Source organism: Phascolarctos cinereus, unplaced genomic scaffold (assembly GCF_003287225.1).
Source record: "Phascolarctos cinereus isolate Bilbo 61053 unplaced genomic scaffold, phaCin_HiC Scaffold_5;HRSCAF=322, whole genome shotgun sequence".
NCBI classification, from domain to species: Eukaryota; Metazoa; Chordata; class Mammalia; order Diprotodontia; family Phascolarctidae; genus Phascolarctos; species Phascolarctos cinereus.
The window spans coordinates 198,548,941-198,566,071 of record NW_027555958.1 but is presented as its reverse complement, the minus strand read 5'-3'; the positions used below and the strand labels follow the sequence as shown (position 1 = coordinate 198,566,071).

The 17,131-nt window shown below is 33.8% G+C and overlaps 1 protein-coding gene across 5 annotated transcripts in view; it reads left to right on the top strand.

Annotated features, from left to right (window-relative positions):
- FAM135A (family with sequence similarity 135 member A) overlaps positions 1-17,131 on the top strand; it is a 121,331-nt gene that overhangs the window by 95,560 nt on the left and 8,640 nt on the right. For all 5 annotated transcript variants that reach the window (XM_021000144.2, XM_021000143.2, XM_021000148.2 and 2 more), the window contains 3 exons: positions 659-756; positions 3,905-4,056; positions 5,534-5,644. In XM_021000144.2, coding sequence (XP_020855803.1) covers positions 659-756; positions 3,905-4,056; positions 5,534-5,644 — 361 coding nt within the window. The remainder of the gene's footprint in view (positions 1-658; positions 757-3,904; positions 4,057-5,533; positions 5,645-17,131) is intronic.

The window sequence follows — 17,131 nt, the reverse complement described above, 5'->3', positions numbered from 1 at the left end:
CAGAATTTCATGAAAGAAAAAATAAATATGAAGCAAAATTTTTTTTATTTTGATTTGCCAGTTCATTGATCTCTTTTCATTATATTCCTAAGAATTCTGCTTAAGTTTCTGGAGTTTATGTATAGATGGAACACATTAATTAAAGTTACAATTCTAACTTCTTATGCCATTTTTCACTTTTACTTCAAGTAGAATGCTCCACCCCCACCCCCCAAAACAAAAAACTTTTGTTTGGGGTTTTTTTTTGGAAATGGAATGAGATTTGTTAAAAGAGAAGTCAGAGGACCAGGCTTCAAATCCTGGCTTTGCTGCTTACCACTTTTGTGATGCTGGAGAAGTCTTAATCTCTTTGGTCTTCAGTTTCCTCAATTTTAAAATGAAATGGTTAGAGAAGATAATCTCTGAAGTCCCTTCCCTTAGTCTATGATCCCATGGTATATTTTGACCAAAAAGCAATCATTTTACTAATTGGACCATAATGTAAACAATTCATGAGTGCTCTCTTGAAAGAAAAAAACTATAGCAGCAGTAAACTGAAGAGAGATCAGGCTTTAATATATATTAAAGTGAATATTGATATTTAGCTAGAAGTTACTGCATATTTAAAATTATTTAAAGTTACATGTATAACTAATTTATATATTTTGCTTTCCTTTAGAATGACACCTTTGCTGATTTTGATAGCATGACTGATCGCCTTCTTGATGAGATAATACAGTATATTCAGATTTATAGTTTAACAATTTCAAAAATCAGGTAACTACTATTATGCCTACTCGTTTAATGTTTTTACAAATTACATAAAAACGAATCCGTTTCATAGTAATTTTGTTCTCAACTATAACATAGAACTCTCCTTAGAAATAGAAACAAAACTAAATGAGAGTAGATAAAATGCTATGAAAGCAGCTCAGTAACAAGTGTATACAAGCAAAAGAAAATAGGGGGAAAAAAATTAGAGCATCCAGTTTCCATGACTACCAGTTGCTACACTGGGTTTAAAATTTTTCAGTGCTATCAACTTTCCTTCAAAAGAAAAATTGTATTTTATTAATATCAGTAATTATTTGTTCACATATACAGGACTTTTTGTTTAGTCTAACTCAGCAGGGGCTAAACAAAAAGATAAATGTCCCTGCCTCAGAAAAGACCTGAAGAAAGGGCAAGCTAATTGTTTCTATCTCATCTAGGTTCAATTTAATTCAATAAGCGAACTTACTGTGTGTAAGACATTGTCTAGAGATTTAAAGATAGAAACTCGGCAGTTTCTACCCTTAGGAACTTACATCATACCTTGAATGTTTGGGGCCAGAGTTGGGGAGGGAGATAGATTACTACATATACACAATCAGCAACATTATGTGCACTTACTATATGACAGACACTGTGCTATAATAAAAAGTTGGTTTTTGTTTTGTTTTGTTGTTTAAATAGCCCTTGCCCTAAAAATCTCAGGAAGGAGAAGATAAAACTATCCCAGAAATGAAGGCCCCTCCAAATAGTGATACAAATAAATATAAGATAGATGCAGAGTTATTTGTGGGGAACACACTAACAAATGGACTGACTGGGGAAAAGCCTCATTCATACAGGAGGTGGAAGTTGAGACTTGAAGGGATCTAAGGATTTCAAGAAGTAGAAATGAGAGAGGGAACATTCTAGACTTAGGGCAAGGGGAGAGAAGAGTATGAGGAATATGGAGTTGGAATATGTACAAAGAGTAACAAACTAGTTTGGCTACATATAAAATGCACAAGGGAGAGAGTGATGTGAAATAAAACTGAAAAGATAGGTCAGAGCCTGATTTTAAAGGCTTTAAATACCAGAGGAGTTTGTCTTTTACACTGGAGGCAATAAGGAGCTGTTGAAACCTCTTAAGCAAGGAAGTGACATGTTCAAGCCTGGGTGTTCAAAACATCAATCTGGTAGCTAACTATATGAAAGATAGATTGGAGAGAGGTGCTAGAAGTTCAAGGCAAGAGATAAGGAAAGGCTGAGCTAGGGTGGTGACCATGTGAATGGAGAGAAAGGGGCAGATACAGGAAATGCTGTCAAAGTAGGAAAAAATAAGATTTGGCAGCTGATAGGATGTGATGAGTGAGGAAATCACTCCAAGAAGAGGAGCCAACTCTGCTTTATATTTGCTGGTGCATTGTATTAGCATTCATATATTCCCAGCATGAAATAAAGAGCAGGTATGATTATAGCACAATACATTTCCCAATTCTCCTGAGTAAAACCTTTGCTAAGTATAGATTCTTTTTTTTACTTGAAGTCTCATAAATTCACAAAACAGGTATTAAATACCAGTACAAAAAGCCCTAAGTAAAATATAAATGATACTTTATTTTCATTAGTACCATATCATATCTCCTTTTAGATTATGTCAAAGATTCACCAGACAGTTAATTTCTGTTGATGACACAAATGAGCGTGATTCTCAGGGTCATAGCTATCCCTTTTCCTGAACCATTGGCATCTTTTTAGAGGAGATTATAGCTGAAAGTAGCTCTGCTGCCTTGATACCCCTCCAGAAATATGTAGCTATTTCAGGAGGAACTGAAGACAATGTTTTCATACCTTCCATCCCTCCTTACAGAACACACCACTGGTATACTTATGTTCATGCTCATAAACTTTACTTAATGAGTTCTAGATCTTTAGGCATGTAAAATAACTCTTGCCCACAAAAAGTTAGGGAACACCTGGTTTAGAAGAATGCTAACTGGACTCCTTCTTAAATTCATACTGATTTGTGAGTTAATCCAATAGCTAGAGTTGAAAACAAAATTTTAATGGCAGTTAATTTTAGTAAAGGAGCCTTTAGCTTGAAATATTCTCACTGTAACATCTTTCAGATGATGAATGATGTCTTTAATAGAGGAGAATACTTCAGCATGTGACAGGCTTCCCTGCATAAATATTTTATGCACCCATACATTTGTCCTTGAAAACTTTAAATTCTCTAAGAAAAGGATTTTCTTAGTCATGTCATTTTTAAATTATACTTCTAATATAATACTTTTAAATAAATGATTTTGTATTTATATTTGTATGACCAACTTACTAAACCTATCATCATATTAACAAGTTCTTATAGATTCCTTTCTATCACAAATCATATTTTTCCTTCAAATGAAAGTAAATACACTAATTAAGAGCTCTCCTAAATTTTATCAAATTTTGTTAAACAGGTAAAATACATGTAAAATATTAATCATTGAACTATTATTTAAAACCTACTGAAATGAAATGTGTTCTGACTTTCTATTATTATGGAAACCACCCTATATTTTACCAGTGTTTTGTTAACGTTTTTGGTAGTTTAACAATTCTACAGTCTGTACATTTCAAGTTATTGGTAAAAAGTGGAAAGAAGGGTAAACATTTCCACATCAAACGTTCAAAACACATTAACTTTTTACTATGCTGGCTATTATATAGACAGTTGTGGTTTAATAATTCTTCAGTAAGCTTAGCTTCATTTTGTTTTTGTTTTACCACCTGTTGGCAAAATTATAAATATTCAATTTAGTGTTCTCTTTAAAATATTTTCTCAGCAATCACAATATTAGTTTAAAAAATCTCTTCACAGCACCTCTTTAGAGCACTGATAGCAAAATTATTTAAATTTTAGATTGTTGAGGAAGTGATATTGCAGTCTCATATCACTTTCAAGTAGCATCATTTGCTGGTATTAGAAAATAGCAAATACTGTATGGCATCAGGCATATCAGTTAACCCTTCAGGGTCTCAATTTCAGTATCTGTGAAATAATGAAATTCAACTAAAATTAGATATCTTTTCATTTTTACTCTTACTTGTTTTTTCATTGTATATGGGGGCATTCAGTTTTTTTTTTTAATTAATACATTTGAAGACAATGTAATTTTTTTTCTTGAAGCTTTATTGGACATTCGTTGGGCAACTTAATAATCCGTTCAGTGCTTACGAGGCCTAGGTTTAAATATTACCTCAACAAACTTCACACCTTTCTGTCTCTGTCTGGACCACACCTTGGTACCCTCTATAATAGCAGTGCTCTTGTGAATACAGGTAAAAAAAATTTTGATTTTGAATTTTTAAAAATCTTTTGACTAAAGAGATGTTAAATAAGAAGTGGGTATTTTTATTGTCCGTATGTTGATAAATGAGAATTCATTGTTCCCATATGTAACCTGAAACAGAGAAACAAGCTTGTTTCCTGTTTTACCACTTTATACCCCCCAAAAGTATATGTAATAAACCAGTGAAATTGTTTGAGAAAAGAGACATTTTTACATTCATTTGATATTTGTCAAAATTTACATTTAACCCTTTTTGTTACATTATATTGCCTCTTCTAAATGCTTATATTAAAATAGTGTGTCATAGAAAAAATAAATGCATTCAGCTAAGATCACAGAAATATTCTTTTTCATAATTTAAAAGTTATAATTCTACCATAAAATATATTATAATTGAAATTTTAAAATGAAAGATCCGTCATTTTAGGAAGTAAGAATTTAGTATGAAAATGGTATATCTTGGATTGTTTTAAATGGTTTCTGGGTGAAATTAGGGTGAGACAATTTGATCTTGCTAGATAGCACTTTAGAGAGAAGAAATTTTCTGTCATTTTCTGTTTCTTAGATTAAATCTTTGTTTATAGACAAACTTTTTTATTTTCTTGTTTCTTGATATGCAAACCATGCAGTTTTCTTTCTCTTACTTAAAACTTTGGTGGCAATCAAGTTAACTGAGGATTTCCAGTGAAGAAGAAGAATATGGAAAAAATAAAAACTATATATAATCTAAAACACAGTCCATAGGAAAAAGACTCAGTAGCTTGAGTTTCTTCAATAAATCTTTCTCCAGCAATTTTTAAGAAAGTTAATTATTCACATTTTATCTCCTTTTCTTACACTGATGAGCCAAGAACCTACAAACTAATGAATGTAATAAAGACAGAGCATTAGGTGGCAATGAATTCTCTACAGTCTGAAAATCAACACTTGCATAATTGAGGATCAATTTTAAAAGTAGTATGTTATACAAATATGGAGAACTAATGATATAAGAAAATTAGTATAAAAGTAGAGTATAAATTATCTAAAAGCCATCTAGTAATCTGAAAATTGACTGCTTACTCCTCTCAAATGAATTCTTTGACTGTAATCATCTGTAGACTGAAATCATTTATCCACTTATTTTCAGTGTATTTAAGCTCTGTTTAATTTTATTTCTCTCCATGACTAATCAAATAGTTCCTGAACAACAGCTTCTTAGTACTTTTCCCTTCATACTACATTGTTAATCTAACTATGATAATGAGCTGGTCTTCTGTTAGCCTACTTAATCCAATTTTTTTATTCTGGTTTTTTTTTTAACAGACTTTTAAAGGTAAGAATGTTGAAGTTTTCAATATGTTAATGGAAAGACTAGCAATTTTCTGAACTTTTAAAAATTGAAGTATGTGCTTAAATCAGTAACTTTGGATGTAATTATCATTTCATTTTAGACCTATGCTAATATGTTATTCATAACTCTCCAGGTCTCTGGTTTATGCAAAAATGGAAAAAGTCAGGTTCTTTATTACAGCTGACATGTCGAGATCATTCAGACCCCAGGCAAACTTTCTTATACAAACTCAGTAAGAAAACAGGTAAGTATAAAGTAATAATTTTCAGAAATCTGTGCTCATAACAAAGTGTATTTCTTACAAACAAATACTTACAAGTTGGATTGCTTATAAGCAAGTTACAGTTACAAGGCAGACTGGTAGCCTTAAAGAGAATCATATCTGATGAGTATAATTTCTTTAGTAATGAATACTTTATGCTCGAATAGTGCTTTATCATTCACAAAACACTACTATATGCATAATTTCATGTGATCCTCAAATCATATGCAAAATGAATGGGTTATATTAGATAACTTCTAAAGTTCCGATAAGGTGGTCAGGATCACTTGTAGTATCTCCATAAGAATTTGAGCTTCAGAGAGGTTAAGTGACTTACCCCTGGTTTCTTGAATCCTAGCCCGGTGCACTTTCCACTACACTTCATTGACTCTGTAGATATTTCTCTTTTTGTTTAAGTTTGTGTCAGATGATTCTGTCTTGCCTTTTTAGAGGGGATATATGACTGCTCTAAAGCACCGTTAAAAGTTGCCACTTGTTCATTATTAGTCTTGACTTTGAAGCTACTTTTTTTCATCATTATTGTAGAATCTGTTCAGATGTCATTATGATTCCAGAGGACTGATTAATTTTTTTTAATAAGGTATAGTTTCAAGTGTCACATCACCTAAGGCAGGAATCATAATCATTCTTTTAAATTGTGTTTCTGCAATTTCCCATACTCTTTTCACTCTCTGCTACTTTCCTTCATCCACTTACTATATTGCTTATCTTACGCGAAGCATTAGATGGGATTCAGGTCAGTAAATGGTCATACCTTGATTAATCTTAAAGTCTAACTTTAGCCTCCTCTAGTATTTCGTTCTAAGAAAAGTTTCAAAGTGCTTCAGGGAAGGGGAAGATAGGCATAACAATTTACAGGGCAGAGACTTCAGTTTTGATATTAAATATCAGAATTTATTTAGTAAATGATCTATTTGAGTGGGAGCTTTTTTTCCCTATCAGTAGTTTTAAAGGTTTGTTTAATACCATGTGTATCTATATAGTAATGAAACTGATTTTTAAACATATTAAAATGTATGACTACAAACGAGGATCTTTCAAGTTAACCCTTTGGAAGCCATGTAATTGTTTAAATATTGTAACTGTGCCTCATCATATTCTTGAAATTCTTTTTGGGGATGCCTCCGGAGACAGTTTGCCAGCCACACATATAAGATACCATTTTATAATCACAGAACACTCTCTTTTGGTCTGATACCCTTTTCTGTCTCCCTCCCTCTTCCCTTCTATCCCTGCTTTGCCCCCTCCCTCCCTCTGCTTGAGCAACAGCCCAAGGACCCCCCAGGGAGGGGCTGTGCTGGTGCTGGCTGGGACCCAAGAGACCCCCAGGGAGAGAGGCTCTGCAGGGCAGGGAGAGAGACTGGGGGCCAAGGAGAGCCTTACGTGGCATACATCAAGAAGCAGATTGATATAAGTGCATTTGTGTGCTACGTGCCTTCTGTGAGTACTGTAAGTTGATAGCATGGATGTCATTTATGGCTGAGCACTGGAAGTCGAATCCCCATCAAAGACTGCCTGTACAAAAACACTGTTTTTATTAAGACTGACTCTTATGTTGACAGAGACTGGTGAATATATATGTGATACAATATTTTTCATTTAATTAACCTATTTGAAACCAGGTCAGCAAGGCAGTACTACTATTGACCAAGCTGTGCTATATTGAATCAAAACTTGAGGGACAGCGGTTGAGTCAGTTATATCATCTCCTACTTTTATAAACTACTTTTAGTGCCACATAACTAAACACATACAAATGTTTGGAAATAAAGTGATGATTATAAGATGCTTTTTATTGCAGTTAGTAATGGGAAATGTGCATACCACATTTCTGTCAGTTTGAGATTTGAAAGCAAGTCCCAGAAGGTCTCATTCCTCTCTGGATCACTCTGCTTTCTTTGTTTCATGTCAAAATAGAAATGATTTCTGTTCTTGAATTATGTTGCAAACACCAGGGATATCTTCAAGGCTTAAGCAACTAGAAATCCCAAAGAAATACCTTAGCAGTATTTGTTTACTGCTGCTGCTACTGCTGCTACTACTACTACTACTACTACTACTACTACTACTACTACTACTGCTACTACTACTACTACTGCTGCTGCTGCTGCTGCTGCTATCACTACTACTACTACTACTACTAATAATAATAATAATAATAATAATGGTGATAGCATTTATGTAGCAATTTTAGGTTTGCAAAGTACTTTGATAAATATTGTCTGATTTTATCCTTATAATAACCATGGAAGGTTGCTACTATTTTTATCTCCATTTTATAGGTGATAGAGGTTAAGTTGCTTGCCCAGGTTCACACATGTAGTAAATCCATCTAAGTTTGGATTTGATCTTATGTCTTCCTGATTCTGGGTCCAACGTATTAATGTACTGTACCACCTAGCTCACCTAGCTATCTAAATTATTCTTAGCCATATACTGGTCTGGCATTTCCATATGCTATTTACATACAAGTGTGTATATATATATATGTGTGTGTATGTGTGTCTGTGATATATGTATGTGTATATATATATACATGTAATTTATATACATATAAAACTTTTTAAAAATGAATTTTTATTGATACTTTTGTTCTTATCTTACTTAAATTTTCCTCTACATCTCTTCCCTTTGCCCTTCCTATACAGCCATATTGTAAAAACAAATATTTTTTTAAAAAAAGAGGAAGAGAAAAAAAATCAGCAAAAACAGGCAGTCTATAGAAAAAATGTTTATGCTGTGTTTCACACCAGTGAGCCTCATCTCCCATCTTTACAAAGTAGTGGGGAGAAGTGTCTTTTCTTATATCTTATTTGTAATTTGTAACGTTCATTTTAACTTGTTTTATGGCTATTCTTTCTGTTGCATTGTTGTAGTCATTGTGTTTATTGTTTTCTTGGCTCTACTAACTTCACTTTTATCAGTTCATTTAAGTCTTCCTATGGTTCTCTGTATTCATCATTAATTTTTTTGCAACACTGTAATATTCTATTACATCCTTATACCACTGTTTATTTAGTCATTTCCCCAATCAGTGGTTACCTACTTTGTTTCTAGTTCTCTGCTACAATAAAAAAAAATGCTGCTATAAATATAAATAATATAAGTATTTCTTTTTATCAATCCCCTCTTTGAGGGATATGATCAGTAGTGGAATCTTTAAACCAAAAGTGTGGATATCTGTTCCATTTTATTTGCATAATTCCAAGTTGCTTTTCAGAATGATGGTTGTACTAATTCACAGTTCCACCAACAGTGTATTAGTGCACCAGTCCTTCTACAACTTCTCCAACATTGATTATTATTATTATATATCTACAAGAATTTATTGAGGCCCTAGAGTCAGGAGGTCCTGAGTTCAAATGTGGCCTCAGACACTTACTAGCTAGCTATGTGACCCTGGGCAAGTCACTTAACCCCCATTGCCTCCAAAATTTAAAAAAGAAAAAAAAAGGAGAATCAGCATTCTTAAGTAGTAAACACGGTTTAAAAAGAAAATGAGGCAGCTAGGTGGCACAGTAGATAAAGCACCAGCCCTGGAGTCAGGAGGACCTGAGTTCAAATCTGGCCTCAGACACATAACACTCACTAGCTGTGGGACTCTGGGCAAGTCATGTAACCCCAACTGCCTCACCAAAAAAATAATAATAATAATAATTTATTAAATTCTTACTGTGTTCTGTGCTCTGTGTTAAGTGATCAGTAGCAGAACACAAAATTGTTTCACCTTGTTGAACATAAATCAAACAGTACCATAGTTTTTTAGATCAGCAGAAAAGAAAACTATTTCAAAATAAGTAGGCATATAGGCTTTTTCTTATTTGCCTCTTATTTTTATCTACTTCTCAGCCATTTTTTAAATTCATAAATTCCTATTGTGATTCCATGTTAGTTTTGATTCCATTGCCCATTATTCTGCTAAGAGCCATGAAGTCTGGAATTCCCTGGATTTGAGGCTTTAGAACACAGCTTTAGAACAGTCTCTCATTTCTGGTATAGACTGGAATACCCATCTAGCAAAGGCAAAGCCTCTGCTGTCATTTTTCCTCCTGGATAAAGATTTATTTGAGCTTCTGAGAAGAACTGCAAATTTAACAGGTTAGCAACATTACAAATATTATAGAATAGGTTAATCATACCTTAAGGAAGAGCTGTATGAAAAGAGAGCAAACTTTTACTTAATGTTATCTATAAAATCACTTCTTTTTTTTTTCTTTGTCATATTCCCTATGTTTGCCATTTACTTTCATGTCTGTTTTGGCCAAAATGTTTCAATAAATTTAGTAATACTTTTGAATGAATTTGTATCTAATTAATTTACAATAACATTTACATTTTTGATCCAGACCTGTGATTTCATTGGTGTAGGGAACTCCATGTGTAGAAGCTCCTTCTCTCAATGGAGATGAACAACTGTTTGCAGCAGATGATTCTAAACAGTTTATAGTCTATAAATCTTATACTCTAGTACTAGTTCTTCTGTATGAGGACTTCCAACAAGATAATAGAGTGAGAAGTTGCTGTTAGGTTTAACTCCCTCTTACCACCTCAAAACAAGAAATGCACCAGATAATATTACAAAAATAACAACTGAAACAAGAGAAAAAGAACAATTCACCATAAGATAATTCGTATCAGAGAAAACTGCAGAAAGCCACATTGCAAACTCATCACTCCTAACTGTGCCCAATTTTTCCTATGCACAACTCACAGAGTCAGCTTCATGTCCCAAATTTTGTTTGGCTACAGCAGTATCAGACATTAGCTCTTAGGCTCTCCACTTAGCAAAATTCCAGCTAATGCTGAGACCTCACTCCCTTAATGAGTTGAGGTTCATGAACTCAACCAACAGACAGAAGAAATTTGTTGACTGTGGAGAAGAATGGCTCAGAAGTACAGAATTTATAACAATCTAGTATAGTGTTGAAGAAAATGAATGTCTGCAAGAAGGTCAAGTAAAGGCTATTATGCCCATCTTAAGATGCCTCTGAGTCTTCCTTGGGCAGTTATACAGCCAGATGCCCCCACCAGGTAACAGATGAGGTCACAGAATTTGTAAAATTTAAGTGGCCTAGGGAGACCAGGGATCCATTAATGGGGGAGGATACCAATAGGCCCCTATTTCAACAGTGTTTCATATAGGGAAAAGTATTCCTATTAAGGCCAATTACGGGAAAGACATCACATAAAAACCAGCAGAGGGAATGATGAAGAAAAAAATAAGCCAACGATTTTAAAATACAATGAATAGGTAGTATGGATGGAAGAAAATCATATCGAAGATCACTTAGGATGGAAAAAGTAGTATAATAAATGCTACATGATGCCCAAAAATTAAAATGGAGCAATTATAAGCACCTCTAGAGTAATTCAGAAGAGCAATAACTTAATTAAAAGAAAGAATAAGTTTAGAAATTAGGGCAAAAATTAAAGTTCTCAAGAGAGAAAGAAACAAAGAGAATTTGGAACAATTAAACTCTATAGATTCCCAAAAAAGGAGAATGGCAGAATTGAAATCCAAAAATGCAGATATGTGGATGAAATTAATACAAGAAAACTAAAAAAACACATGAGATTTCTGTAAGCCAAGGAGATTGGTTTTGAAGATGGGATGCAAAGAGATAAGGATTAAAATTTTCTTTAGTATCACACTTCAGGAAATTATACAGGAAAATCTTCCAGAAGTAGCATTTCTCTCTATTTTGCTCTTGACTCTAGAATTCTTTCTCCACCATATGGGGAGCAACCTTCTCACCTTGGAACTTCATTCTATCCTGTGTCCACACCTTGAAAGGTCAATCCAGGTACTCCATGTGAATATTTTTTCCCCTGCTTACCCACCCCCTCACCCACTTTTCAGCTTCCTTTTATGTACTCTCTTCCCCCATTAAAATGTAAGTTTCTTGAGGGCAAAGACTATCCTCCTTTTTTTTTTTTTATCATATTTGTATTTCTAGAGTTAGGATAGTGCCTGACAAATAGTAAGCACTTAACCTATGCTTGTTGCCTTGACTGTCAGGAAAAGGAAAAATTGAGAGACATCACAAACCACCAGCAGAAAGCTCCTAAGTTGAATTCACTGAGAAATATTGTGGTCAGTTTTAAAATCACACCATCAAATAACAAATCATACCAGAAAAAAAAAAAAGTCTGTCACAAACTAACCAAAACAAAGTCAGGTCACACAAGATTATTTCTTCTTAATGAGATATCAAAAGGAAAATATTCTTCCACAAAAGCAAAGATCACTTTGTACTTCCAAAATAACATCCCACAAAGCTAGGCTTTAATTGTCAATGAAAAAAAGATGGACTTTTAAACAAAATGAGGAATTCAAATTATTGCTTCTAAAAAAACCAGAACAATCATAAATATGAGGAAAGTCAAATACTCATATGAACTGATTGAGAGTAAGGAAAATAGAACCAGTAGAGTGATATATACAGTGACTATAATGATATAAGTGAAGACAACTCTTGAAAACAACAGAAATCATTCAACGAGCATTTTTTAAGTGTCAACTGTATGTTAGGCATTGTGCTAATCACTGAATTACAAAGACAAAAGTAAAAAAAAATCACTGCCCCCAAAGAAAATATCATGTACGTGTAGAAATAGGTAAAATCAAATAAAGGGTAGTTTTTTAGAAGGGCTTGTAACAGCAACTGCAGCAATTAAAGGTTTCATGTAGAAGTAGTACTTGGGTTAAGTCTTGAAGGGAAAACAGCAAAATCAGACCAATGCAGAATGCTATTGGTTCCAGGTGACTGATATGCTTTCTTCTTGTTGTTAAAGAGGTGCTAAAGTATGGATGCCTGAAACAAAGAAAGGGCTCCATAAATACATGTTGATTGATTGGATCAGAAATAATGTAGACTCTTTCGGTCACAGTCAATAAATCAGAGATTTTGCTCAAGTTTTGTTGTAGGAGAGGTTATTCTGGAGGTGTGGGCATTATTACAAATAAGTTTTTGTTTTTGTTTTAAGACTAGAAGGTTGGATTGGAAAAAAAGAAACTAGCTTTATGATTTGGGCTAGTCACTTAGTTTTTCTGGGCCTCAGTTTTCTATCTAAAACTAGAAAATTGATCTACACAATCTCTTAATTTATTTTCCAACTATAATAAAAGTTCTTTAATTCTGTGAAACTGCCTATCATACACCATACCTATTAAGAATTCCGGGGGGGTGGAGAAAATTTAAAACTCAAAATCTTATGGAAGTGAATGTAGAAAACTAACAACAAATAAATTATTTTTAAAAAATAATTCCAATATCATAAACCAGAAAAAAGAACAGGATGGGGAAAAAGACAAGAGAAGTGGAAGTGCATAAGAGAAGTTCCTCAAACAGAAGTAAACTATCCTTAAAATTCCTGTAGCATTTTGTTTGTTAACTGCACTTTCACAGCTTTCCTTGAAATGCATTACTTATGAGCCTTCTCCTCTATAGCAACTATATTTTAGTTTACTGCTTACATGTGTCTTATCTTCTTCACATTTCCTCTCAACACCATCCATAGTGCTTTTGTTGTTGCTGTTGTTGTTCAGTTGTTTCACTTGTGTCCAACTCTTCATGATCCTATTTTGGGGTTTTCTTGTCAAAGAAACTATTGTAGTTTGCCATTTCCATTCCCCAGCTCATTTTATGGATAAGGAAACTGAGGCAAACAAGGTTAAGTAACTTGCCCAGGATCACACAGCTAGTAAGTGTCTGCGACTGGATTCAAACTCATGAAGATGAGTCTTCCCGATCCCAAGACCAGTGCTCTATCCACTGTGTCACCTACCTGCCTACATAGTGCTTTATATATAGTAGTTATTCAGTAAATGATTGTTTAGTACTAGATTATAAACTCCTTGACAAGATTTATCTTATTCTTTATAGCACAGTTCCTTCATTCACATTGTAGGTTTTTAATATACGTATGTTTAGTGAATAAATAATGCAATAATTACAAGATTAGGTACACAAACAGACCAGCTAAGGTCATGTGGGAAAGTGATGATCCTACAAGATGACTATCTGAAAAAGTCCATCATATTGAAATTTTCCCTAGATCCTATTTTCTTTGCCCTTCAGTTTTAAAAATCAAATTAAATATTGAAACAGACTTAGGTGCTGCCAGTGTTGGAGAGATTCAGGCCACAAATCTATACTATGACAGAGGGTAGGATTATGTCTCCTTCACTTAAAGCCATAAATTTTTTTTTGTCTATAAATTTTCAGTGAACAGACACAAAAGGGAAAGATTCTGATGAAAGCTAGTTGTGATCTAAGGAGAAATAACTGTAATTTCAGGTTAAAGTTTAACACTGAAAACAAAATGACCTAGCTAAGATTCTAGTCATTGTTCAGAGTTTCACAAATGGTCACTATTTTAAGAATCCCTAAAACAAACAACTGAGAATCTGTTTTCCAGCTGCAGAGATCTGACAAATAAAGTATAATGATTAAGGACTCCTACTGTGCTGCTATAGCACAGGATAATCTTTTTTTTTTAACCGAGTATAGCCGTAAGCATATACCACAGAACTATTCAGTAAAAGGTGTCGCTTTTGATTTGTACATAACATTTTATCTTGTTACATGTTTTGAAAGCATGTGGAAGAATTAGGAAGGGCTGAAGTTAGTTTTATCAGTCAAATAGAAAATATATATGGTGTTTTGTAGTAAGTAAAAAAAAGTTAAGGACTATTCTGTTTTCTTTGGAATGCTGATCACATAAGCACCGTGTTAATGCCAGTTTCAGCTTATTTTAAAACTGAGGGAAAAAACTTGAACCCAAGAACCAACAAAAAATGTTCAGGAATAAACAGACATTAACGGTGAAGGTTAACATAACCATAGCAAAGATTGTTATTGTTGTTTACTCATTCAATTGTGTACAATTCTTTGTGGCCCCATGGACTGTAACATGCCAATGCTGTCCATGGAGTTGTCTTGGCCAAGATATTGGAGTACTTTTCCATTTCCTTCTCCAGTAGATTAAGACAAACAGAAGTTAAGTGACTTGCCCAGGTCATACAACTAGTAAGTGTCAGAGGCCCTATTTGAACTCAAGTCTTCCTGACTGCAGGCCCAGCACTCTATCTACTGAGCCACATAGCAGCAAAAATTAGTATTCAACCATTCAAAGAAAATCTTTTAAGAATTTAGGATGACCATAACCCAATAGATGAGTGCTCAAAGAATATAAACAGAGTTCTGAAAAGAAGAATTGCAAAGTATTAACTATCATATGAAAGAATATTCTAAATCACTAATAATAAGCCAAATTCAATACAAACAACCTAAGATTTTAGTTCATACTCAGCAAATTGGCAAAGACAACAAGAAAATGAAACAGTCTGTGTTGAAGAGGTTGTGGAAAGATAAGCACACTGATCTATTTGTAGCGGAGCTATGAATTAGTACAGTCATTCTCTGGAAAGTAGTTTGGAATTATGCAAATAAAATGGCAAAGCTATCCATCCTTTGACCCTTAGATATTCCACTGTTAGGCATGTCCTCTGTTTATAAAAAGGAAGGCCCCATATCTATCAAAATAGAGCAGTGGTTTTTGTGATAGCAAGTAATTGCCCATCAGTTGGGGAAATGGCTAAACAAACTGTAGTATGTAAATATAATGGACTATTGCTATGCTGTAAGAAATAAAAAATATGATGACTACAGAGCAGCATGAAAAGGCTTATGTGAATTAATGCAAAGTGAAGCAAGCAGAGCCAAGAAAACAGTATACACAATGACTACAACAATTCAAAGGGAGAGAATAATAACCATAAAACAATTGAAAACAAATGTTGCAAAATTACAAAGATACACACTCCAAATAAGATATTACATGACAAGATACTTCCTTCACTTCTTTTGCAGAACAGGGTTGAAGGTAGGGAGAAAGGAGGGGAATGGGTTTACAGGTGTGGAACATTGCATACATTATCACATTTTTTAAATTTGTTTTGTTGAATTTTTTCTCTTTAAAAATATCATTTGTTATAAGGGATGAGAAAGGGAAGGAATACAAGGAGCAATTTAGGCAATGTAAAGTGAAACATCTAGTTCCTACAGTGAATAAAGTGCTGTATCTGAAGTAAGGAAGACCTGAGTTTCAGATCCATTCTCAGACACATACTAGCTGTGTGACCCTGGGCAAATCACTTAAAACTCTGCCTCATTCTCTTCTGTCAAATGAGGATAATAACACCTACTTGTGAAGATACAATGAGATGATATTTGTAAAGTGCTTTGCAAACCTTAAAGTACTATATAAATGCTAGTTATTATTAAAAATAAAATACATCAATAAAATTATTTTTAGAAGAGCTAATGATGTTCTGTCTTATAGCACTACATTGAAATATTAAAAAACATATACTTTTAAAATATACATATAGGTGTTATGTAGGTAGAGCCAACGAAATAGCTAGATTATCCATACATGTTTTATTTACAGATACATCTGTGGATGTGGATATACATATATGTGTGTGTATGTGTGTGTGTGTGTGTGTGTGTGTGTATAAACACACATGCACATATACACTCTTAAGTGGTTCCATAATCTCACCAATTTGATACTTCCTCTACATTCATTTCTTTACTTCCTGTGTTATTCTTGGTATCTTCCTATAAATTCTCTATAAAGATCTACCTGAGGCATTCAAACATTTTGTGGGTACCAGTTCAGAATTCAAGGTGCTTGTTACCTCTTGTTCTAGATACATGACCAGCTACCTCCTTTTTCAGTCATACATTTTCTCAGTAATTTCTTGCACACAAGTAAGTTGGTAATAAGTTGTTGCCTACTACATATATTACCGCATATCTTTCCATTGTCTTTTAAGACAATTCTGATTCTTCTGCTTACAATCAAAGTATTCTACAGTTTGCACCCACACAGTAAGAGAAGGGTATTGTGATAAAAAATAATGGAATTTCTGTCAAGGTACAATTTAGGATTATTGAAAGTGCTACACAATCTCTCACATACAGTTCAGCCATTTTTTTCTTCTCATTCATTTCTGAGCCTAGTTCATTATTTACAAGTGCCTTCCTGTAATATGTATAGTGGACTACCAATCCATTATCTATCATGGTCTAAGAAATAGGCATTATTCTTGTTGTTGCTTTCCATGTAGATTGTTAGCTGATAATTTTCAGGTGCTCTCATTGAGGAAACCCCGTACTGGACTTTCAGTACTTGATACAATCAGTACAGTGTCATCTGGAAACAAGCATCTTCTGTAGAATTTTATCCTTCATAGGAAATCTCTCTTCTTTTGTGACTCTGCATAGGGCATCCTCCGTGACAGTGGCAAACATCTCCATGGTTGTAGCTCAGAGATTCTTCTATAATTTTACCACTTGTTAGGGGAGACATACTATTGGAAGAGAGCCTTTAAAGCTACATTTTGCTTTTTATGAATCAAAATTTTTTTTCATCATT